Source organism: Cimex lectularius, unplaced genomic scaffold (genome assembly GCF_000648675.2).
Source record: "Cimex lectularius strain Harlan isolate CLEC.00 unplaced genomic scaffold, Clec_2.1 scaffold70, whole genome shotgun sequence".
Taxonomy (NCBI): domain Eukaryota; kingdom Metazoa; phylum Arthropoda; class Insecta; order Hemiptera; family Cimicidae; genus Cimex; species Cimex lectularius.
Genome location: NW_019392651.1, coordinates 1055625 through 1082693, shown reverse-complemented (window position 1 = coordinate 1082693; position 27069 = coordinate 1055625). Strand labels below are relative to the sequence as shown.

Genomic DNA, 27069 nt, shown 5'->3' with positions numbered 1-27069 from the left:
ATTTTTTTTTTGCAAAGCGCTTTTGTCATACCAGCATATAGGTATGTAGCGAGAAGATACAGAGAATAAATAACAGTAAGATTCTTCTGGTTGATGAATTGTTTTTTAATTAAACGGTTTGTCTAGAATGTTTCGAGTTAAAAAAAAACGCTGTTGAAAAAAATTGTTGCAACTGTTTACTTCCCTTAACTTAAATCCTGACAAAAACCTAACCGTGAAAAAAACCCAAACCCTATCAAAAAATTGATAAAACCCTATCAATGTAGATACCTGGCCACGTTGATTTTTCAATCCATAACCTGAGAGAACTAACAAAAAAAAAGTTAAAAGTTCCATACTCCCTCCCAAAAAAGTCAATTTTGCATAGCATTGCCCACTCAACTGACTGTACACATTTTCGCCCAATGTGCAATTAGAAAGTGAACGAAACTTTGAAACGCTTAATTTGGTGAAAATTAAGAAAAAAAAATTTGCAAAACTGGCTGAAGAATGTAATAATATTGTTCAAGAGTGACTAGAAATTGGTTTGTCTATTAAACGGGAGCTGGTATTAAAAAATAATTGAATTTTTTCATTTTATATTGGGTGCATTGAAGTTGAGAGCTTTTTGTTGGATGAATGGACAATAATTACAACTAAAACGTTGATGAAGGAAATGGTAAATATTTTTCAATTTAATAACACATATTTGACTATTGTATATATAATTATGATTAAAATCTTTCATGGCTAATATGTTTAAAACAACTTAATTGAGCACAATTTGAATTGTAATCGGAGAATCAATTATACAAAAACATCTTATTGTCTGTTTCGACTAAAAAGTTGTGAAATTCCCTGTTCGAGTCAGCAGTTGGTAGTTTCTCAACATTTTCATATAATTGTCTCTCCTCAGAAACAAGCAATTCGGTGCTATAGCTATATCAGTATGATGTAGTTAGTCGAGTTCTTTTTGTAAGTTCGTGAAAGGTGTTTACAGAATTAGATCTGCGGTTTTATTCGGTCGGTCCTCGTGTCCGTTGGTTCTTTTTCGCTTTACTTAATGTTAGTATGTCTTGATGTTTCTTTCTTTTTGTAGTACATATTTCTAAATAATCATATCCAAGCCCAATTTTTATTGATTTATTTTAATATAGTTATTAAGGGCATGAGAGACCGAGCGCCACGCGGCGCAAGCCCCTCTGCACAAGCTTTCGACGTTTATACTTGACCTTTAATTTTCCCATAAAACTTTACGATTGAGCGGTAAACTTGCATATTATTTAGTTGTAAGAAAGATTTGTAATTGAGTGGAAAAGTCAGATATTAAAATATGGATTTGAATATAATAATATACAGGGTGTCCCAGTTCCTTTGTAAATAAAACTCGCTTTGTAAAATAAAAATGATACTTGTTTGACCGGTTGAATGAAAAATGCTGGATGGGATCGAAGTTTAAACAATAGTCATCACAGAATGTATCAGGTAGGGTTTATTAGTGAAAGATAATAATATTAATATCATTTTACAAAGCGAGTTCTAATTGATTTATTTCTACCCCCCTTCAATTTACCTTAGCTCACGTTTTCGAACATTCAATTGTTATTTTTCATCTCTACTAGAACGTTATTTAAAAACCTGGATATATCATATTAGATGAAGAAGTTTTTGAAAAAAATTGACAAGTTGTAGGTATTTTTTTAACCTCAGTAGAACGTGCAATCATGACCAAAATTTTAAATTTTATAATTTTGACATGTTCCAACTGATATTGGCTAACATTTTATGTCATTCAGATTATTGCAAATAGAAATACCTTACAGCAAATTTAGCGTTCTTTCAAATGGTGTAATTGGATTTGTTGTAGTCTCAACATTTTGGATGTTGTAAGCGTTTTTATGTGGTAAGGTAGTGAAAAGTTGAAAAAATCTAAATTGACGAATATTTTCAAAATAGAGAACTTTCCGAAAATTTTCTTTCTCCTGGGCATTTTTTGCTCCAAATGAAGAGTAGAATCGACTCTCTGAGTTTCGTTAGAAGGAACTGGGACACCCTGTTATTACTTATTTATTATTACTATAACTATATTACTATAACCAGCAAGTGGTGTATTTAAGGTGAATAGATTTGTAAAATTTTTGTTTACTAGAACTTCGATGCTTAACTAAATATTGCAATACAATAATTATAATTTGGTTTTAGTATCATTTTAATGGAGGGTAAATAACAAACTTTTACCCAGTAAAGCAGCTTGGAACTTCTTTTGCCAATTGATCGACTTTTTCATTGTACGTTAAAACTGCGTGTCTTGAGCCAAGCTATTACAACTATTTTATCCATCCGTTTAAGATAATTTATTTTCTTCAAGATTTCAAAAATTAGATGAATGGTGAGAAGAGCGTTTATCTTCCGATTGTTTAAGTTTAGTGGGAAGGTTAAACAATAGGTGATAATTATGCATTTATTACTTGTAGTAGAACTTAAGTAACCCTCGCTTTTGAAATGGCATAGAGCGCAGCTGAATATACGCTACTATGTTGGGGCAATTTAATCAAACATTCATGCGTGTTGATTGGGTCGTAAAATGCAAAACTGATATCTGTTTCCGTAATCTTCGAACCGTCCGTAAAAGCACTGTGGAATCCCGACCATTTAACGTTAAGCTCGCCCGGCAGTAAAGTGCGATTTACCGTTTATCCAAGTTTTGAAAGTCGAAAAGAATGAAGTATCAACTTCTTGGGTCATCACATTGTACTTAGTTTGATACATGGGCAGGATAACTGAGCTTCTTATAGATTTAAAATTTTTGTTAACGATTGTTCGGAAATCGTGAGATGCGGTCTGGTGTGACGTAGGTTTCAGAAAAACATTTTCTTTATCGTGCCAACGTTTCGATCTTTATTGAGATCATCTTCAGGGCCTGGGATTTATAAACATCGTTTAAGTTTAACAAATACATGTAGGATGTGGAAAAAAGTGAATTTATACAAGAATCCAAAGTAGTAAATCCAAGGCCCTGAAGATGATCTTAATAAAGATCGAAACGTTGGCACGATATAAAAAATGTTTTCTGTGAAACCTACATCACACCGGACCGCATCTCACGATTTCCGAATAAAACGACTAATACTTAAGATGTAGTGCATTGCTATGTCATTTCTTTTTTAAGGTCGGTGGGGTAAAGTCTGCATAGTTTTGTTGCAAAAACGCTCAAACCCACCACAGCACATAACGTTCAGTTCAAATAAGCGGTACTCAGAATGATAGAAAACGAGTTTGAACTCTATTAGGTTGTGGTAACGTTCTTTTTTTATTGTTTTATCACTAAACTGCAATTATGTGTTTACGGAATTAGTTCTGCGTTTTTCTTCGGTCAGCCTCTGTGTCCGTTATTTCTTTTTCGTTTTACTTAATGATTATTCAGAAATCGTAAGATGCGGTCTGGTGTGATGTAGGTTTCAGAAAAACATTTTCTTTATCGTGCCAACGTTACGATCTTTATTGAGATCATCTTCAGGGCCTGGGATTTACAAACATTGTTTAAATTTAACAAATATATGTAGGACGTAGAAAAAAAAAGAATTTATACAATGCAAACGTTTTTCCATACGCAGAAAACAAACACTTTGAGTGAGTAGAAATACTTTGATTGAATATAAAAAATATCTTTTGCATTGTATAAATTCACTTTTTTCCACATCCTACATGTATTTGTTTAATTGATACAATGTTTTTAAATTCCAGGACCTGAAGATGATCTCAATAAAGATCGAAACGTTGGCACGATAAAAAAAATGATTTTCTGAAACCTACGTCACACCAGACCGCATCTCACAATTTCCGAATAATCACCGACTAACGGTCACTAATCACCACACACTTTAATTAAAATTTTGAATAATGGTAACCTACCAGAAAGCAGTTCGTCAGGCAAAACGGTTTGTACATTTACCGTTTTTAAAGGTTTTTAACAAAGTCGGTCACTAATCACCACCCATCTTTGTTCACATTCATAAAACTAACAACGAATAGGTCAGTTTTTTGACCATTATTGTGTAGCAAAGTTTGTGATCGGAGTAAGTTTCTTATCGTAAATTTTAAACAAAATTTACTTGAGAGAAATCGCCTCGAGTAATTTTAGAGATTCTGTTAGCACTATATTAATTGGGTGGATCTTGTATGCCTAGATATTGATGATAACTTGTGTTAGAATTACATCTAGATTTTTAAGCTTTAAAGGTGCGCATTACCAAAAGAGAAAGCACCCTTACTAAAAAGTACTCTAATGTTGGGTATACAAAATAGTAGTAGTTGAATAACCGGTAACAGGTTATTTTAAGAATAATCAAAAATCTTTGAGCTTTCTTGCACATATTTTCATTTTACCTATTCCAACACACGATTTTGTCTAAATGAAGGCCTAATAAACTACATTTTTTAACTATTTTTAATTATTTTCCACCAAGCAATATTCATTTACTCATAGGCCGTTTCTTCTTCCTAGTGAAAAAAACACCCAATTGATTTTTCCGTCTACAGAGCTATACCTTTTTCGGCCCACTAACTTTTTATAACAGTTATACTACGTTAATTTTTCCTAGCACGTGATTAAACTCGGTTTTTAAAGTTGAGTGTATTATTTGTATACTTGTACGTTAATGAGAACATTTTTATGGTGTCCGTCCTGAATTTGTGGAACTTCATAATAAGATGATAAGTAGGAAGTAAATTGTCTTTTTCGCAATAGGTTTTTGGTCTATTGGTTGGGAAGAGCCGTTGATTTTTTGATCTACGAACAAATAGATCACGGAGGGTTCAGTACGGAATCTGGGTTTTGTTTATTTCATTTTCCAATTTCCAGTGTTTTGTAATAATTAGTGAGAGTTATGGAGGATTTTAATATCTGATGTGTAATCAAAAGTGTGGGCGTTTTGTCTGACATGTTCAGCGAAGGTTGATTTATTATTCTTCTTGGTTGTGTTCATGAATACGTTGTATATTTTCCTGTAAGTGCGGCCGATATAAACTGTTACGCATTAACATGTTATTTGATATGCTCCACTTCTGCCCATAAGGTTAGTTTTATATTTAGGGCGTGAAATGTTCCTATTATGGAGAGCATAATCTTCGTATTAATGCGAACTATGTAATGAGAGCGTTCAAGATGTTTGGGCTACACTTGTTGTGTAATATTAGACGTCAATCTTATGTAATTTAATATTTAAAAGCATATTCGGAATATATAGATTAGCTGCTAATCTTTCAGCAAAGTATGTCCTTTGATCTGTTCCCTTCTGTAGTTTATACTAATATACATTTAACTTTTAGCGAATTTTTAACACTAAATATGGAATTGTATTATCACAATAAAATATTTACATCCAAAAATAAAATACCTTATATTAGATTTTGATATAGAACGATATGCTTATTTTTAAATAACTAAGATGTCTAAAATATGGAATTTAGAAATTGCACTATAAACCATAAATGTACAACATGCTTAATATCTGAAGGGAATATTTTCCTTATCGTTTGTAAGGAATATAACTATATTGCTGCTATATATTTGAACCTGGAAATTTCTTGATGCTTGGTATACCCAATTGAATTCTATAATTCTTCTATAATGGAGGTTACAAAGAAGATATTCGACGTTAAATGTATATTAGGAATAAATAGATTTGCTCCTAATATTTGCTAATAATTTTCTGATGATACATCCGCAAATTATAAGGACCAATATTCTTACCTTATAATTAATTAAGGTAAGTTGAAATAAAAAAGTCAGTCAAGAGCGGGATGCGAATCCAAGACCTTTGGCTAGATACGCCGCTGCTCAACCACTTGAGCTATGGTCACTTCGATCCACTCGGACAAACTTCCCATATCCACCCCACCTTTTGAATTCTCCCTCCTTCCTGCCATTAATTGGTCAAGCGGACCACGAAAACTAGCGCATTTGATAAATTAAAATTAAGTATATCTTCACTAAAGCTCTCCGTGACCATTCCATTTGTCGCCGAGAATCAAATAGATTACACATTTGAAAAATGGCAAAAAGGAGGGAAAATTCAAAAAGTGGGGTTGAGATGGGATGTTATTGCCCGAGGGGATCGAAGTCACGATAGCTCAGGTGGTAGAGTAGCAACCTATCTAGCCGATAGTCGTGGGTTCGAATCCCGCTCGTGACACTGACTTTTTATTTCAACTAAAAAGCTTAATTAATTGAAAGACGTTAATTGGTCAAGCGGACCACGAAAACTAGTAAATTCTTACCTTATTTCGACTTCGTTTTCATCTAATGTAATATCTGGCTCTGTTGTAAGTCAATATCACTTAGATAAGTTATGTTAGGCAGTTTCAATCTGAAAGGAAAACATACCCCTTAACGTTACCTGCAATTTCAATATTATAAATTTCAAATCATGGACAAGCAAACATTTACAATTTACATAAAGTACACCGTTATTTACGAACATGCTTTCAAAATTAATGTTATTTTGAATATTTCCTTTGCTCCTGACATAGTAATCGCTAATTAAAAAGGGACCGAACGCGATGTTAACGCACGTTGTATACGGCCTGTTTAAATAGTTGAAGACGCTTTGTTCTCGTCGGGGGATGTGGTGCTCGCCCTAGACTCCACTTGCATATTTGAAGAACCGCAGGTAAACAGTGCTTCATAATTAACCGCATGAGCACAAGTCTCAGCGCGAACCTGGAGATAAAGCAATAGTTGTATACTGCATAATCCGCTTTGCCGCCCCTTTTCACCGTTTCACGGCGTCCCATACGCTCTGAAATTGGAATTGTCATCCTTATTACTTGTAATCCTCTTACGGAGTCAATACCGATGTAATAGGTAATTAACAAATGGAGCCTACCTCTAGCTGAAAGATAAACTTACCTTTGGGTATAACAATTGAACATGCAAAAAGATTGCGTTAAACCGAATGCGATGTCTGTCGTGCTAACAGCGAAGACCACCAAGACGATCGAAGTTCCCACCGCATGCCCAATTGGTGCGATCCTTAAGATCCTGAAATATGCAATTGCTGATTATCAAATTTCTCATATTCATTATCGTTAATATTCTAAATGCATTTTGTAAACTCCATTTGAAAGCAAATCATCCAATACAATCTTGATAATTCAAAAATTGCACTCCAAACTTCTCAAACTAGCAAAAATATCATTTTATAAATCTACTTAAGTGGATTAGCAGCTCTTTTCCTGTGACGAATTATTTTTTAATATTCTATATATTTTTTATCATCATTGCTAACCGATGACGTATCATACATGACCAAGTACAAATTACTTTACTAAGCGAATGACGATCTTTTCGGAGTTTCCAGTTGTTTAATGAAATATCACTATCAAAAATCATATTGTTTCCTCCCGTTATATACTGTTCGTTCCAATACACCAAATCATCAATCTGGATCATATTTAGTTAACATTAATTGGTACAGCATGATGTAATCGCTATTTGATAATCCTCCTTAATAATAAAGCTATCTGCACTTTGACCTTAGTATATCTATTGTGCTCCTTCAGGTTGTTAATCAACCTCCATAGCTTTGCCGGAGGCTTCTAGAGTAGGTTCTTGCTTGTGGTTTTTCTTGTCTTAGTTGCAAGAACGTGCACCTACATTGACCTTCACAGCAGCATAAAATGTGTTATGCAGTCCCCTCTTTTTCTTATATAGTATCTGCAGTGTTTCTTCTGTCTGTATCCCAATCCGGTGAATGTGTTTTCTTAAGTGACAGTGCCTTTTCAGGAGTCCAACCAGAATCCTGGTTTGGTTGGGTTCTATTCCAGAAATTCCTTTGTAAATTTTGATATAGCCCATCTATGAACCTCTTCGTGTGCCTCACCTGTGGTATTTCACCAGGTTGTGAACTCCTTAAAAATCAATTATAAGGTGTATCCTCTCTTGTGACAAGAAGTTAAGCAAAAGTAGGGTTCAGGATCTGGAGAGTCATATTGGCTCCCTCTTTCGCCAACATGTCAACCTTATCGTTGCCTATATGGCCCAAATGGCCAGTCACCCATGCCAGGGTCAGGTGTCGCAGCATTCCGCCAGAGCTTCTTTGCAGTTCCAAACACTTTTTGCCTTTATCTGACATGAGGCTAGAGCTGCTAGTGCTGCGTGACTGTCATTGAAGCTGGCTATCATCTGGGAATATATTCATAGCTGTTTATTTACCTGGCGCAGGGTTTTTGGCTCTCTGGATGGTTTTAGCTAATTGTTGATTCCATTGAGCCGCTAGTCTAGTGTAAACCCGTGATATTTGGCTTATTCGAAAATCCGTTAGCGTTCCCGTTTAGACTTGGAGTTTTTAGGCTTCCTATTGTCCTCTTCCTTGTGAATAGAATCATTATAATTCTGTGGGGTTAATAGATAGCTCCGCCCTTTTGCGCCACCTGTCAACCAGGTTGAGGGCTCGTTGTATACGATCAATCACGATGTCTGCATGACGGCCCTTTATCACTACGGTAAAATCGCCCGCATCGGGATCCCTAAATCGGGTCTTATCTATCTTAAATGAATAAGGTAACTTCTGCAAATCATTAGTAACGCCAATGCACGAATTTACTACTGAAACAAATATTTAGATATTGTCATTTACTTAAAATACATTTCTGAGGCACCTTGTTCCCATGCTATTGGAACTTCACGGGCCGCATCAATGTGTAATACCATACCGAAGGAAGATATCAGAATTAAGCACCCTGCAAGTTTTATTATTTCACATTTTTGTAATCAACGATAATTATTCTTTTACTCTTCTGGTATTGCTGTGCTCTTTTCATCGAAATTTGGCTTGCAAATTGTTTTTTAGGTATTATTGGAGCTTTGAGATAAACGAGAGCTATGTCTGTTACCTTCTGTTCTTTTGCAATTTATCTGCTTAGTTGAATTTTACTGGGTTATCTACTTTCTTTGTCGTTATTACGAGTACCGTTTATTACGGTTACTATCATTTCTAAATGAGGCTATTGTTAGTTTGCGGATTGTGGTTGGTCGTTCGTTTACAGAAGATACTCTGGGGATCTCAGGACACTACCTCGAGTTATGCTATTATTTCATTAAAGCCAGTTCTTTCTCCTGTTTTAGACTGAAGGTCTTATTTGTTAAGCAGAGTGTGAAAAGAATAGTTGCTTCTGCAACGGTTTACTTAACTATACACAAAAAAACCGGCACAATGTGCATGGGTTATGCTTGGGTTTAAACAATCCTAAACAAACAGTCCACCCAACGTGAGTTTACAAATTACAAAATATATTGTAGGAGACCAATGTGCTTTTTATGCATAATTATAAAATACGATTTATTAGACATATACAGACGTTGAAGTTGAGATATAACATCAAGTTTTGTCATAACTCATTTTTAAGGAGTGTAATTGATGAAATTATATCATTGGCTGATCCCCGTTATGGACGAACTGAAAGAGGTTTTCCAGAATGTTAATCGATGAACTTTGTTTTCAGAGCAATCTGCCAAGCGTAAAAAAGCTTGTTAAATTTACTTAAAGAAACGGCAAGGGTCATGATAAAATTTTCATCTTCGAGATGCCGAGGCAGAATGTGAAACTTCGCTTTGTTTCATCATACTGGAGGAACAGGTTTCTCAATTCTACGAGAGTTACATGTAGACGAAGGTTGAACAATAAGGGAGTCCCTTATGTGCAGTAACGTCCCCCGGAGACACTTTACACCCCTAACTAGTCTCTTACACTCGTCGAATTATTCCCGGAGAAGACTCCAGCCGACCCTTGCGACTTGCCATGCAGACGGTGCCCTCCCCATCTGTTATTTCGTTCACGTACCTCCTCGCCAAGATAGGACCCCGCTCGCAACGAGAGAAAATGCATACAAATTGTTTACGTCAAATTTGACTTGATTTAACCATTCCACCCAATCACGTCGCAGATGGATTATATAAATTTCTAAATCGATATAAAGCTAAATCGTGCAGAATGTGAAACATAGGCTAGTGATTGTCTTTAATCAATGTCTGGCGAAAAATCGTGGAAAAAATTGGCAAATCAAATATTTAATGCAAAATTTTCTTCACTTTCACATTGTTAACAAGTTACATTATTAAAGTTTTATTAGCAATATTATAACTAAATCAATCAATAATAAACACACGATTGGGGCCTAAACTAGGAGTACATCAGTCAAATAGTAAGTTTATAATGGAACGGATTTAACAATCGGTAGCATGAACTGAAAATAATAAGAAATAAGAATGAAAGTAAAAAAGAAATGAAAATATAAGAAATAACAAAAAATTATAAAAATTTGTTATACCAGAAATTTAAATTCTCTGTTCGACTTGGCAAAAATGAAATTTAGTTGTTTTTATTTAAATGTAGATAGATAGATTAGGTTTTTTTACTGCATGATTTTTAGAATGTGTTAATTTAGAGAGGGGTTCTGGTTAGACCTTTATAATCTTTCAATAAGCAATTGGAATAAATGAAATAGGATTAAAATAAACAACCAAACTTTCATGTTGTAAAGAAAAGAAAAAATTCTAATCCTGAAATTCAATCTCTTGTTGATTTTTGATTTTTCCCCCGGGGTGCCGGTGCCGTTGCAGAGACGTCGCCATGTCCAACGCCTTTACCGCTGTGGCCAGCGACACGACCACGCCATTTGATCCTTATTAACTTTAGAGCCTATTATGCTTATCATGCTGATTAATGAACTAATTTCATAAAAATGAGTTTATTTGCAAATATTTTTTTAATATTCAATAAAATTAAATGCAATTTGAACATGGAAGTAATGAACGAAGAAAATTGTGAACATTTTTTAAATTACCATTTAATTATTTAATTTATCAAATGCTTTTCTATAAATATGACATTTTATTATTTTATGTTATACAAAAGTAGTGCAGAACTTTTTTTCAAATTACGCTAAATTAAAACCCTATGATATACCTACACGGCATGTATGTATGGCTATTCTTTGTCAGATTGAGGATTTTGTTTAAGAGAATGGAGTCCTCCTAGGTGTCAGTGATGAGCGTTACATTTTTCTCAACTGCAGAAAAAAGTATACCTGACATTATCTTCCGACCTGCTAGACGATTGATGTACGTCGACGACCGACGATTTTACAATTCGGAGAAAAATCTGACAGAGGTTTCTGGTGTACTTAAAACAAGCCCTTTGGCCAGCCTGTGGTTCTGGGAGTGCTGCCGCCCAAACTTAGAGAGAAAGATTACCCTCAGCTATGCGGTGGAGTTGCTTGTCAAACCGGTTCATCCCCTTTAGGGCGCGATTGTTAGATGCAAGTAAAGCAGAATATACAAGCGACTTCGGACCAGCAAGGGACCTCTGCGTATACATTTCGGCGAAGCCTGAGAGAGGGCAGTGATGTCACTGGGAACGGAACATCTGGGTAACCGGCGAGGCTGTCTCCTTCCTGCGGTTCTCGTCATGGTCTATCTTGCCGAGTTTTCCAAATAATCTACTCTGAGATGCCATAGTTGTTCTTGGAACTTAGCTCGAGGTTCCCCGTTTTTCGGCTCGTCTTCAAGAATGGGTCAAGACCGGCGACAGTATGCCGTGTTTCAGGAGAGTGCGTCCACCTCGAGGTCGCTTCAGCTGCATTGTAGCGTTTACACGGCAGAATTGTACGCGATTTGGTACGCTTTGGGGTGATTCGAGACGATGTTTGCTCTGCCTGCCTAGTTTGCACCGGCTTCTTAGCGCGGTTACTCTCGGGGGCTCGGCAAAGTTCGAGGGGGGACGCTAAGGACAGGATATCCCCAAATCCGGAGTTAACCATCGCGATGCGGTTCGGCACGGAAGCCCTCCCTTATAAAGGCCACTGTCGTTAGGTGGGCCTCGGTGGATATGCCTCATAGAAGAAGTGTCCTCCTAACACGATTAAGATAGGCCATGCGAAATTGACAAACGGAGCTTTTAGGCCAAAGCTCGCCTATATGTCAGCCATAGGTCCTACTTAATTGAAGAGTACCATTCCTAGTTTCTACATAGTGCAGGAGGGACACCCGTTATGAAAATTTTACTTGAGCACCACGATTTATGTCCCCTGTATCGATTTTTGGAAGAATAATGTCTTCTTACTATATATCATACTTTGTAGATATCTCCTCTTTTATTGCTTTGTGTATTTTTACACTGAATGTATTGATTATCGTGAATTTATACGTGAGATGGCCGCTGGCGGAATATCGAATCTCCGTCGATCTTCAGTTAGATTAATGTTGTATCTGGAGGAATATACTCACCACCCTAAATGAGCGAATGGTATATAAATATGAAAGAATGTTTTTAAGAGTGAATCAGAGATTGATTGTGGAGCGCAACTTCGCTTGCTGGAAGGAAAAGGCCGAGCTATGACTCCGTACTCACTCTACACCCGGGTGGGTGATTTTCGAGGCCACCGGTAATGAATTGTAAATTATAAAATAGAATAGAATGGGAATAGAATAGAATTTCTGGAGGGCTGCGAAAATTGGTAGTGTAAACTGTGTATAGGTTTGAGGTTATTTAAATCAACAACCAGATCAGAAAGATAGTGTGATATATAGCGACTTGTGGGAGTAGGCTTTCTAATCTTATTTTATGTTTAATAAACTTATTAAATTAATTAAACACTGGAGTTTTAAAATTAATATAATTTTAAATTTAAAAAAATTATTTTAAACAGTTCAGCCATTATAAAAGAAAAATTTTCTATGACAAAACTCGAAAAACATTTAAAAAATTTATAGCGAATTTTATCAAGTTATTATGAATGCCATATTTGTCCAATCTTTTTAATTGAATAAACTTAAGTTGGTTTGGAAGGAATCCAAATACGAATGTTGTACCAGACCTTTGAGCAGTACATTCTTAGGAAAATAACATTTCTCCCTTGGGTTATTTATCTTGTCTCTATTTTAACATTGCCATTGCTTTTTAAAAAAAGTTGATTTTTTTATTATAGAATTGATTTTTGCATATTACAACTAGCATGGGTACATATCGCGGAATAAAAGTTTCATAAAATTATTTAATTCAATTAATGTCATTCAAACGTGGTAGACTTTGATTTTATATATAATATATAATTATTTAAATTTTTGTTTTCTATGAAATTTCTTTCAATAATACTCATACTCATATTTACTTGGCATATAGTTCACACTGTTGAAACGCCTTTGGAGCGGAGTACGATGCATGCAAATAAATCTAACAGTCTATTTCCTTACCAGGTGTGTTTATTCGCACTCTTTCCACCGGCGGTTGTCCGCAATAACGTTGGATCTATTGGAAAAAGCGATTGGGACAACATTCTGCCAATCAGCCTCCGGCTTGCCAACAGACCTGTACAAAAAGGGTGTTTACTCTGCACCAAACAATTCACCGGCAAAGCTCATTGTTGTTCGTCATTGAGTCATTGTTATGTTTCAAAAAATTGCTCTTCTCCGCAGAGCTGGGAAAGGTTCGACCTTTTCATAACGCTTCCAAAAATCTTTTAAGGGGTTTTGTTTTATCGAGATAATTTCTAAATGATTTTTTAAAATAATTATATCGTAATATAAAAAAAAGTTTAACTTTTGCATTTTAAAGCTGTTTAAAAAATGGATTAACTATCTTGTATGTTTTCAGTAACATCCGTAAAATATAAATTGAATAACTAAGTTTATCAAAAAATTCATCATTTTAAAAAATAGCAATACGTAAATACTGTGAAATACAGTCAAATTCAGATTTCCTAAATTCATTCTTTATTAAATTTTGAAGTTTTACTATCTTTATAAACCACTCATTCACGATATTAAAGTTTATACATAATAAGTTGTGACATATTATAACCGAAAAAGTAAAGTGATCAATAGTGTACATAAGACAAGTAGCAAAGTACTTAAAACCTTTGTCAATGAAAAAAGTTTGTCTCTTAAAACTATTTTAATAGAATATTAGTTTATATAGGCTTTATTTGATGATAAGGTCCCTCTTATTAAGGTAAATTACGACAACTATAAAAGCTGTTAGTTAAAAACAATGGGTAGGTTACAAATGGGTTTATGCTAACAAAAGATTAATTTTTTCGTTACGAGGATTCACCATTCTTACTTTATTCACTCATTTTTAATTACATAATTGCAGTTTAGTGATAAAACAATAAAAAAAGAACGTTACCGAACCTAATACAGTGCAAACCCGTTTTCGATCATTCTGACAACCGGTTATTTGAACTGGTCGCTATGTGCTGAGGTGGGTTTGAGCGTTTTTGCGACAAAACTATGCATGCTATGTATGCTAAAAGAAATGTCATAGCAATGCACTACATCGTATGTATTAGTCGTTTTATTCGGAAATCGTGAGATGCGGTCTGGTGTGATGTAGGTTTCACAGAAAACATTTTTTTTATCGAGCCAACGTTTCGATCTTTATTGAGATCATCTTCAGGGCCTTGGATTTACAAACATTGTTAAAATTTAACAAATACATGTCGAATGTGGAAAAAAGTGAATTTATACAATGCAAAAAATATTTTTTATATTTAATCAATGTATTTCTACTCATTCAAAGTGTTTGTTTTCTGCGTATGTAAAAATGTTTGCATAGATAGATAGATAGATTTCTACTCATTCAAAGTGTTTGTTTTCTGCGTATGTAAAAAGGTTTGCATTGTATAAATTATTTTTTTTTTCAAGAACCTAAATGTACGTTAATTGTAAACATTGTTTGTTAATCCCAGGCCTTGAAGATGATCTCAATAAAGATCGAAACGTTGGCACGATAAAGAAAATGTTTTTCTGAAACCTACATCACACCCGACCGCATCTCACGATTTCCGAATAATCATCGACTAACGGTCACTAATCACCAAACATTAGTCGTTTTAGTTAAATTATTGTAGGTTTTGTGTTATAGCTGGTGAAATTTGTTCTGATCATATCAAGGTCTCAAGGCAGAAGCAGATGATTTTATTTTAACATGTTAATTTAGAAAAATGATTATTAGAACTATAACAATATTTAAAAAAAGCAATCCTAAAAGTAATATTTTCCGCTAAGAAAATTGCAAGTGAAAACTCATCCTACGTTGTGATAAACTTTGTGGAACAAAGAACTTTTATTCAAAGTGAAATCAAAGATGAACAATTATTTCCGAAAAGTTGAGATAAGTGAGGTATAAATTATTAAACGTGGCTAGTTACCTGTGTATGTCAGTTAATCACAATTTCTTGCCAACTCGTTACTATCACGGAAGAGGGCCGAGACAGTAATGAGCCAAGTTGAAAGGGAATGTGTCTTTGTGTAAATCTGGTGAAACACTCTTTTGTGAAAATGCTCTCCCCCTCCGCCACCTATCAGAACGAGTTCAAAGAGCGACAACTTTTCATAACTTTGTTAGATTTTCATTCGCCGGCTCCTTTGAAAATATTAATTACAAGGTTCACAAGCCGAGTTACTTATCGAGTATCGATTGGAACCGCTCCCCGAATCTAAGAAATCGCCATTTGATTAAAAAAAAATCATTAATAGCAAATGACAGTGTGATTATTGAAGCAAATATTAATAATATTCCAAAAACATCAACACCTGGAGAATTTGTATAACCTCGTCGTTAAAATACGTTCGTGTAAAAAGGAATAAATAAATAAAAAGATCAAGATATGCTTGCAATAATAAAAAGACATATTGGTAATAAATTAAAATATTCCTTTTCACTCGGCAAACATATACAGATACTATCTATCTGTATATTTATCTATCTATTCCGGGTGCAATTCCTCTACTTATTGTGTATATGGCTATTACACTACTCTCCACCTATCTATTTATCTATCTACTTATTTATCCATCTATCTGTCTACCTTTCTGTCCATCTATCTATCCGCCAAGTGGAATTCCTCTACTAGATTTAAACTCCTCCCTCACGCACTCACTCTCTCTCTCTCTCTCTCTCGCACTATCTATCTATCTATATATCTATCTATCTATCTACTTATTTATCTATCTATCTTACTACTTTTCTATCTATCTATCACCAAGTGGAATTCCTCTACTAGATGTTAAACTCCTCTCTCACGCCCTCTCATTCTCATTCTCTCTCTCTCTCTCTCTCTCTCTCTCTCTCTCTCTCTCTCTCTNCCTATATATATATATATATATATATACAATATATGGATGTTACATCTCACTCTCTCTCTCTCTCTATCTCTATCTATCTATCTATCCCGCGTGCAATTCCTCTACTATATTGTATATCTATCTATCTATTTATATCTATTTATCTATCTTCTTATTTATCTATCTATCTTACTACCTTTCGGTCCATCTATCCCCCCAAGTGGAATTCCTCTACTAGATATTAAACTATCTTTCTATCTGTCTATCTTTGACCCAAGTTGAATTTACCAACTTTACCAACCTTTACCAGATTGTGTGTATAGACATACTACGTTCTCTCACTCTTTCATTCTCCATTTAGAAATTTACATTAAATAAATCCATATGTAGTTGCTTATTGGTTATTGTCCAATGTTTCTTAATTTGCATTTTCAACTTGTTGATCAATAAAAGCAGATAAACAAAAAATTTAGAGATTTGTAAAGTCCACTGGTTGTATAGCAACGAAAAAATGGATGGACGTTATTATTGCTAAATTATCTCTGTAAACAGTGATATAATACGAAGATACAATTTTATCATGTAATATGATTTTGTTGGAACTAACTCGAGGTCTCAGGTTTTTCTCTTTCTTACAATAATACATACTAATTTTGTCATTGTTTGATCTTATTATTCAATCCTTCTGGTCTGTGGAAACATCCACTAAAAGCAGCTAAAAGCAGAGAAATGCTGAAGATAATCTGACAAACAAAACCAGCAAGGATGTACAGAATAAGATTGATAGATCATCTACAATTACATATTTTACAGACTTCGACAAACACATGTTCATAAAAACAAACGTTAAAAAATACACATTATCATTTCTTTTTATGTTTGAACGATATAACTCCAAAAAAAGAATATTATTTGCGTTTGTACGACACAGCTTGTATGTACATAAATGAGAGAGAAACGGCAAATGGTATGTTTTGATATAATCTCTCGTGAGGCGTTCCTCTGGTGTCATAAATATCGCTATTCCTTCGCAATAAAACCATGCTAGAGGCAATATGTGTACTGGAACGGAGGTGTTGACGTTGGGAAAACACGCGATGCTCAAACTATCACTTAGAGTGCACTCCCAGTACCTCCTTTTTCGATATTTCACCAATCCGAGGGGAAAGACGAAATGTAATTGGAATTTTTCACATTACTTTTTATCTTAGTAATGCTTTGTAGGAATTACGTTCGATCTTGTTTTATTTTGTTTTTTAAATTCAACCTAGGGGATCATTCGGGATTATTGTTTGACTGTAAGAAAATGAATGAATTCTGTTCGAATGGAGAATCGAGACCTTTTAACTAAATTTAAACCCAGCCCTGCACGCTTTCCGATTTTGGTTCATCTCTGTTTTACTCGAGCTATACATGCTTTCGGGAAATTAAAAGAGACTTTACAAGTTGAGATTGCTCCTTGAGTCCAGATGGCCAATTGGAACGATGGCGGATAACGAATTAAAGATCAATAAAGTGGAATGGTATTAATTCAGATACTAGGGAAGCCTCTTTTCCCTTCTAAACGGCTTTAATTACTAATGAGCTTTGGTAATGATAATTGAAACGGTTCTTAAGATTTTTCATGGGTGCCCTTTCTGCGGTTCACTCCCAAATCGTTTGATCAAAACGTAACATCCGCGGTCAATTTACAACGACCACATTGATTTGCATTTAATGCCAATTAATGAACCTTTACAAGATGCTTCTATATGCATCAGCTCCATTAACTAACAACGCATACACAAATTCTGTCGAACGAAACAGCCTTATTTAAGTTCGCTTATTTCGTCATCATCTCTCTTTAGAGTTTACTTCAATTAAATAAGCAATGCATACTTCATGAAGTGTTAAACATTTTTACTGAATCGCTTCCTTTTATTTTAAATTTTTTAATGAGATTGATTTTAACAACTGAACTTCGTTGTCATTATTACGTATTACGTATTATTGTTATACTGGTTAATAGTTAAAACAGCACAGTTATTTCTAAATTCTTCGTGAACGTGAGGTCCTTCAGGACCTATTAATTTTAAGAAAGTTGTTACTTTCTAGCAATCTGATTATCTTTCGAAAACGAAACTGTTATTGTTTGTTGGAATTTATCAAGTTTAATCCATTGTTTGTCACAATCCTACCGAAATATTGCTTTATAATTTAGATTATTATTCAGCAACAGATTTTAAATAAAACACAATTTTAGAGCCTCAAATATTTATTTAAAAGGAACGCTGAAATAAATAATTAGGTTTTGTTCTAAAACATTTTTTATTGACAAGTATTTGATTAAAAAATTTGATTGCTAACTTGTTAAGGAGCTATATTTTTTTATTCCAGATAAATTATTATTATTAGTTTTACGTGTGCATTTCTTCTGTCATATGAACCCTCGGTGTTTTTAAAAAAGGCCATTGGTAATATGTCGGGTTCGACCGCAGGGCCGCTGGATTCGAACCCGGGACTGTTACCTTACAGTTAGCGTATTTAGTTACAATTAGCGCCGCGCTCTGTCAACGCCTCAACCGTTGCGGTCACCGACGCCCCGATTGGTAAATTATTTCAAACAGATGTTTTAATTATCCTAATACTCTAAATATATTTAGGTTATAGTGTTAATAAGAGGATTTTTTGAAGTTTTAATTAAATATTTTTACAGCGCTTGTGGAAGTTTAGGGTTTAATGTAAATGCCTAAGAAGACTTTGATGGTGGTTATAAACTTTAACTTATAAAGTATTCAGCCTTTTGTTAAAGGTTTGTTTGGACTTTTAATATTGAACAAAATTGTTTTGAATATGTTGTAAAAAAGCTTTGAAAACGTAAGTAGTTCGATTAAGTAACATATTGCTAAATAAATATATTTCTAAAAAATATATTTATAAATATATACTTTTCTGCCAGTTGAAAAAACGCTATATTTTTTAACAAATGTTATCTTTCACACGCCAAAATAATATATTGGAATGCGTTAAATATGTTATGTTAAAACTCTAGTGATTCGTTAAATTATCAACTTATAATATAATGAATATATAGGCAATTATTCAATTTCATGGGAGTGGTAATTATGTTGTTTTTAAGTGTTCTTTGAATTTATAAAATGTTATATTATTTATGCTTGTTTCTTCTTAATGCTTTTTGCTACTTTTAGTGCGCAACATTTATGTCAATTTTTTAATTTTGTTATTACACAAATTTGACGACGTAGGGTTACAACTAACAGCCATAGACATTAGAGAAACAGAAAAAAAGAAAGTCGGTGATGATACAGGAAAACAAAACGCTCCAATGTCTAAATAATACTTAAAAGACCCAAGAAAGCAAGCATATAAAAAAAGAGTGTTTAATTTTTTATGGCGTTTTAGGAAATAGATAAATGATGAAAGTTTGATTCATGTGACATTCAGTCCAAACAATATGTATTAAAAATACATTTTTTAAACATACACAAAATTTTTCAACTAACATGTACATTTACAAAATATGTTTTCAGAAATTTTTTTTAAAAACAATACCACTTAAAATTATGTAATTATTTCCGAAAAATCATACAATGATTTATTACTATTTTCTTATTCCTTTGATTTACATTCTTATAAATTCTTTCTTTAAATTCTTATAATTGAAATTATCCCATATTTGCTTAGTGGTCATAATTAACCAAGTTAATTATTCCAATTAATTATTCTTTTTATCTAAGGGTTTTGGTTGAGATGAAAAATTAGTTTATTCCCGCCATGTCAATCAAAAACCTTAGATAAAACTTACAAATTAAACTTAGGTCAACGTAAAGTTGCTTATTTAATTTCTTCTGAGATTTATTAATCTTCCTTCAGTGTAAATATTTTTAATTACCAAGGTGAAGTAGAAATTAGAAATTACGGAGGCTTTTTATTAATTGTATTTTGGGATATAAATCAAATATTAGTGATTTTTCTGTATTTTTTCTTGCACTTCAAACGTGATAATTATATTCACTAATTTCGTGGTTCGCTTGACCAATTAATAAATTACGATTAATTAAGGTTTTTAGTTGAGATAAAAAAGTTAATGGCACGAGCGGGATTCGAACCCACGATTACACGACATTTGAAAAATGGCAAAAAGGAGGGAAATCTTAAAAGGTAGGGTTGAGTCGGGAAATTGGTGTCTGAGTGGATCGAGGTCACGATAGCTCAAGTAGTAGAGCAGCGGCGTATCTAGCCGAAGATCGTGGGTTCGAATCCCGCTCGTGCCATTGACTTTTTTATCTCAACTAAAAACCTTAATTAATCGTGACAATTATTTTGTAATATCACTAAAAACCGAATTTAATATAATACGTATTGTTATAGTTTGTACTGTATATTTTAAAAGTCAATATCACAATGAAAAATTGGATGTTTATTTATTGCAGAAAACCAATGATGTATTGAATCAGAAAATGTAAAAATACCTGTCGAGATAACCCAATCCCGGACAATTGGATTTGACGTTCATTGTTAACGGTCGTCGAAGGGTGTAGGAAGCATTGAGGCGCGGTTTCGCCTCCGGATACCTGGTCCCGTTCCTGTGACGCGAAGCGAACAGATAAAGGCATTACCTTAGAGCCAATCCCGCGATTAGATGGGGATTAACTAATTCCGCCACTCAACCCTCTCAACCCCTTAATTAAAAAAATAATTTTCGAATCAGGGGACACGGGGTCGTAATTTTCTCAGCTACGTCCCTTCCGCTCTTCCCCTATCTGACTAAACCGATCTGGAAAGGGGAAAACTGTAATCAAGTTCCAGAGTATAAACTAGGTGGGCGGCCCTGCCGGATAACTTACAAGGGAATTAAAGATCCCTTTCTTTTGTTCTCTTTTTTCCCAAATGGGTAAAGTTAGCGTCTACTTAATATGTACTTATATTGGCATGCGTCAACGTGAAATACCCCAGGGCAAATTGTTTTTTCTAAAAAACTTGAAAACCAGGATTTTCCTCTCAACACTCTTTCAAAAGAAAATGCTACAAAAATGCATAATCCAATTGATTGCGTATTCAAAATTGGCTACCTTCTTTCCAATTTTCTGTTTCCTCCCTTGATCCCAAAATGAAACATGAACCTAACTTTTATAATCAATAAATTCATTGTACACTCGCCTTCACGCCTAATGAAATTGATTTTTTATCTTCAACTTGATCATATCTTAAAAAATTAATTAATTAAAAATAATGAAAAATAAATTAAAAAAAAATAAAAAAAAAAATAAAATTTGTTTTGGCTGTGTCATGTGCGTATCATATTTTATTCACTAATTTCGTGGTCCGCTTGACCAATTAATACATTACAATTAATTAAGGTTGTTAGCTTAGATAAAAAAGTTAGTGTCACGAGCAAGATTCGAACCCACGACCTTCGGCTAGAAACGCCGCTACTCTACCACTTGAGCTATAGTTGACTCGATCCACTCGGACACTAACTTCGCATCTCAACCCCACCTTTTGAATTTTTCCTCCTTTTTGCCATTTTTCAAATGTCGTGTAATCTACTTGATTCTCGGAGACAAATGAAATGGCCACGGAGAGCATTAGTGAAGGTATACTTCATTTTAACATTAAATTCACTATTTTTCGAAGTCCGATTGACCAATTAATATCTTTCAATTAATCAAGGTTTCTAGTTGAGATAAAAATTTCAAAAATGGCAAAAAGGAGGGAAAATTCAAAAGGTGGGAAGTTAGTGTCCGAGTGGATCGAAGTCTATTATAGCTCAAGTGGTAGAGTAGCGTTTAGCCGAAGGTCGTGGGTTCGAATCACGCTCGTGACACTGACTTTTTCATTTCAACAAAAAAACCTTAATTAAGGAAAGATTTTAGTAAGTGTTGTATTTTTATTTTGTCCATTAAGTCAGTTATTTGATGTTTTAGTGGTGTATAATTATTAATTTAATTATATCTCTAGTATTCGCTCTCTCTTATGTGACCGGTAAACCGAAAATTATGCATAATAATGAGCAAATTTTTTCGGCCGGCTATCTGCCAGGGCTATTGCCAGCACCTCACGATGGTTTCTAAATTTTTATTTTTTATTTTATTTAGGACGAAAAGAATTGGGTCTCACGGAGGGAGCCTAGCGATCTTTTTGGAACTCGATTTTTACTTGTATTTATCCCTTCACATTTGGTGAAATGGCTCTGCAATTCAAATGGGAAGTCCCAACCCTTCGATCGTACCAGTGTGTGAAGCTATGCGAATAAAAACAAGCAAATTTTTTAAAAATATTTTTTGATCTAGGTATCGCTGTTTGATTTTCTGATTTAAAATGTTAACAAACTTTCAGAGCTGAGATGTAGGGTGATGTTTGATACATAATAAGGAGTTCTATTCTTGTTATGGCCTTTGATTGGAATCTTTGGATGAATTGGGAGTTGGTTTTGGTTGAATTGGCGTTTGGTTGACGCCCGGAGTTTGTTAAGTTCACATAGGTTTGAGAAACATGGTATATACTAATGTTTTGTAATTAAGTGGAAGTAGTGGTATAAAAACAAAAGAAATTTAAAGGAACCGTCTATTTCACAAGGAAGTGATTACAAAAAAGGGCAACCAATAATTTTAGGTCATTATTACTTATACATTTATTCCCTTCGAAATCTACCCCCTTAAGAGCGCTATTAAGAGAAAACCAGGTAATAAATTATTCGTTAAATTTATTCTATCACTAAATGATTTTCCGGTGTTGCTGTGAATTTTCGTCCAAACCTTCATAATTAAATAATTTTTATTAAAACTGGTGAATTTATGATCCCGTTTAATTTGGTTTATGTTAAAATAAGTATGTTGAAATTAATATACACAATAACATACGAGTGTCCGGATTTTTTGTTTTTCAAAACATTTCTATTTCGGCAATAATAAAAAAATAGTTGGTTATTTTTTAGTTGGGTAAAGGAATTAGTTTGTTCGAGAAGAGAATAGGGTTCTGGCAGATTGTGAAAGGGGGAAGTTGCGTGTCTCGAGTCCCCTTCCTTCACCACTTGTTTGCCGCAGCGTAGCTCTCGGCATAAGCAGTTTATAAATGACAGTGATTCCTCTCACGCGAGGCATCTCAGCCCCATTGCCGAGATAGCTCTGTTCATTCTGCTAATCATGTTTCTTCCAATCATAAACGGCCGTATGCAGCCGCCAAACCCTCGTATCTCAGCCGGCATCAACGCAAGTTTTGTCTCACGCGAACTGGTTTCGTATAGATCGAGACTTAATGTTGAAGAAAGCTGACGACTATATTTACGTAGTTATTGTACTGCATACATTTTAATCTACATAAATTCTGCCTATTCTCTAAACGGCTGTCTCATCTGTAATCGAACATTACAACTATATCTCTATCAGTAATGTACTTATACTAAAACGCCGTGGTTTCAACGTATACTAGCCTATTGTTTCCTCAAACAAATAAATTTTCTAAAAATTATGTCTGTCATTTTAATAAGAAATTTAAAAATCTCTACTTTTTTGGTTTGGGCTCCAGGAAAGCGTTTAGAAATTAGCTTTATCTCGGCATCGGCTCGTCGTTGTGAATACTTTTTATTATATTTAATTTATTTTTTTACTTCTAAATATATATATATATTTTTTAGCTTTCGTAAAAAGTTGCGTATAACCTATATGTATAGGTCAGAGTTGTCAACCTTATCTTTAGGTTAATTAAGGTTTTTAGTTGAGATAAAAAAGTCAGTGTCACGGCGGGATTCGAACCCACGATCTTCGGCTAGATATGCCGCTGCTCTACCACTCGAGCTATCGTGACCTCGATCCACTCGGACACTAACTTCCCATCTCAACCCCACCTTTTGAATTTTCCAAATCATGTTTGTCATTTTTAACATGTTAAATTCACTAGTTTTCGTGGTCCGCTTGATCAATTAATACCTTTTCAATTAAGTAAGGTTTTTAATTAAGATAAAAGTTAAAATGAAGTATCCCTTCACTAAAACTCTCCGTGGCCATTTCATTTGTCGCCGAGAGTCCAATAGATTACACGACATTTGAAAAATGGCAACAGGGAGAGAAAATTCAAAACGTGGGGTTGAGATGGGAAGTTAGTGACCGAGTGGATGGAAGTCACGATAGCTCAAGTGGTAGAGCAGCGGGGTATCTAACCGAAGGTCGTGGGTTCGAATCCCGCCATGACACTGACTTTTTTATCTCAACTGAAAAACTTAATTAATTGAAAGATATTAATCGGTCAAGAGGACCACGAAAACTAGTGAACTTATCTTTAGGATTAGTATGGATGTTTCTTAGTGAACACTCACCCTATAAGCTAGCTAAATCATTAAAATCTACAATTCTCTGTAAATTACAAGACCTCAGGATCAAATCATCAATGAAAATTTTTCTAACAATCTTTACAAAAAAATAATGATTCAATGTTAGTAATGTTAGCACATTTAATACTTCTTCAAACGTTTGTTGTAACATATATATATATAAACCCACGACCTTCGGCTAGAAACGCCGCTACTCTACCACTTGAGCTNCAAGTGGGAGAGCAGCGGCGTATCTAGCCGAAGATCGTGGGTTCGAATCCCGCTCGTGCCATTGACTTTTTTATCTCAACTAAAAACCTTAATTAATTGTCAAATAATAATGATATATCGTAAACTTTTATGTTTATTTTTCATCTGATTTCCCACCGGAACCCAGAACCGCAGGCACTTTGCCTCCGCTGTACCCCTTTTGAATATTTTTTCGAATATATTTTATTAATTTTTTTTAACTAAAACATATATGTACAAAAATGTGCACAAACTTTAAAGAAGTCTCTCATTTTTTAATTCATAAAATATAGTCAAATGAAATTGAAGACAATGTACTGTTGACGTTGGTTTTGATTAAAAATAATCTGTCCGTGCTTGTTTTTTAACAGTATTTTGTCTTTTTTCCTAAATGGTAATAAGTTAAATTAAATTCTGCACAAAACGTTGTAAAGTTTTACGTTAATTAATTTATGTTTTGAAAGTGAAAGAATGATTTATGCTTTAATTTGCAAGTAGCTGATATGTGTGTAAATCGAAGATGAGCCTAAAGGGACTGAGTTCTCTTATTTCACGGCCCTTTCATTAGCAGCTTTCTAATTTTCCTTTGATCAGCGGTTTTTCAATATCTGTTTGTCTGTGTAATATTGCTGGTTTAAAAAATAAGAATAATTTTAGGTAGGTTTTGTACTAGTGTTATAAGTAGTTAACACAACTTTGATAAGGTATGCACTATTCGTTAGATTAAGTATAGACAGATTTGACGACATTTCATTTAAAACAAAAACTTTGAATAGGGTGTAAATAAGTTTGTGCTGCATTCGTAATCAATTGCATTGCAATCTTAATTTTAAAAAGGGTTAAAAAGTTAACGATAACATTTTTAATAGTCTTGGGCAAAAAAATAAGTATTCATTATAATAGAAAAAAATAAGGAACTTCAGTCCACAAAATGATGTTTTCCTAAGAGGCGTAATTAGAAATAGGAACCGGGATATTAGGTAGCTAGGATCATTAAAGAAACATATTAAGGGTTAAAGGTAATATGATTTTTTTAACTTTATTTTTGCGACTTGTTATTATCTCCTTTGACCCCTCTCTGAAAATGGGTGGCCTAGTAAAACTAATTAATGTGAAAAACATTTGATTAAAATCCAATTACGCAGTTTAATAACATTGCAAACACAATTTACGATGGAAACATAGTTCCTGCAAACTCTTATTATATATATGTGTGTATACGTTATTAATGCAAAAATTTTGCTATTTTTTATTACGTTAATTAAAATAATTTTATTATGGTATTCTTTACATTTACTGAGGGATAGAAAGAATCTCCTGCTATTTATATTTTAAAATAAAAGTCAGATGGCTACGTGGAGAATACATTTTGTTCTTAGTACGTACACCTGTCAGTAAAAGCACATTCTGTATGTAATATAAACGTCACGACGGGCGTTTTTAACGCTATAAAAACGTGAACTCTTTGAAGTAAAAGGGTGAAAGGATTTTTTTACATTATTACATCTGCAACGTCTACCACCTTTGAAATCTCACATTACACGAGTTCGGTACATACACCCCCCTCCCACATACACAGACCATCGTCGAGGTATGTGTGTTAAAATTACAGCCGAGATCTGTTTCCTTTTAATAATTTTTATATAAATTCCTTAATCCGGGTGTGTATTAAAGTGCATTTAATAAATTGTAAAAAATTCAATTAAAGGCTCATCTATTTTAAATTATGACAAGTTATTAAATGTCTTTAAATAAATATTTTGCAAGGTTTTCATTATTTAAAGGCACAGTATTTTCAACTTTAACGAGCTCATGATCACCCATATCAACAACAGTAAATACACACCATTTATTTCATCATAAAAATTAAAAAAAGACAATCACTAGGACTGTCTGTTAATAAATATGTGCAATTAGTTGATTTCCCATATAAATTAAAGTGTAAACAGAATGAAAATCAAACTATCAACGTGATTTTTCTTTTTCGTATCTCCTCTCGACCCCTACGTTCATAATAAATCAAGGAGGTGGCTGCTTGTCAATCACGCCGTCTGACTAGGCACTAAGCTCTAAGGCGACTCAAGGGAGCTTAGTAAGTGTTAAGAGTTTGTATGACGTCACCGTGTTATCAACAAGCACTGTCACCAGCCCTTCAACTTACTTCTCACATTAATCACGTCAAGAATGTCTGTTCGACGAAGACCGTTTTACGGCACGTGGGTGTGTCACCGATTTCTCTCGAACTAAACACGAACACGCAAGAATTCGTATGGCTAATATGCAAGATCATAAGGCCAATAAATAAAAAAAAAATTATTTTCTATAAAAACTACACTCAGATGCAGAAAAAAGTGGCCATCGTTGATATTTTTAATTGTCTCTTAGACAATTTTCCATTGATTATCTC

At 34.0% G+C, this 27069-nt stretch overlaps 2 protein-coding genes across 4 annotated transcripts in view; one reads left to right on the top strand and one right to left on the bottom strand.

The window, feature by feature from the left end:
* Nucleotides 1–27069, top strand: part of LOC106667682 (CUGBP Elav-like family member 1) — a 661474-nt gene that overhangs the window by 46016 nt on the left and 588389 nt on the right. The window lies entirely within an intron of this gene.
* LOC106667667 overlaps nt 1–27069 on the bottom strand; it is a 99845-nt gene that overhangs the window by 30295 nt on the left and 42481 nt on the right. The window contains exons 2-4 of one of the 3 annotated variants that reach the window (XR_002911025.1): nt 6890–7021; nt 6553–6779; nt 6259–6347 (exon numbers count right to left, since the gene is read on the bottom strand). Coding sequence is in view for 1 of the 3 variants with exons in the window: in XM_024230663.1 (XP_024086431.1) it covers nt 6890–7021 (132 nt within the window). In the remaining 2 variants the exon portion in view is untranslated. The remainder of the gene's footprint in view (nt 1–6258; nt 6348–6552; nt 6780–6889; nt 7022–27069) is intronic. The other 2 variants (XR_002911026.1, XM_024230663.1) reach the window with 2 other exon arrangements.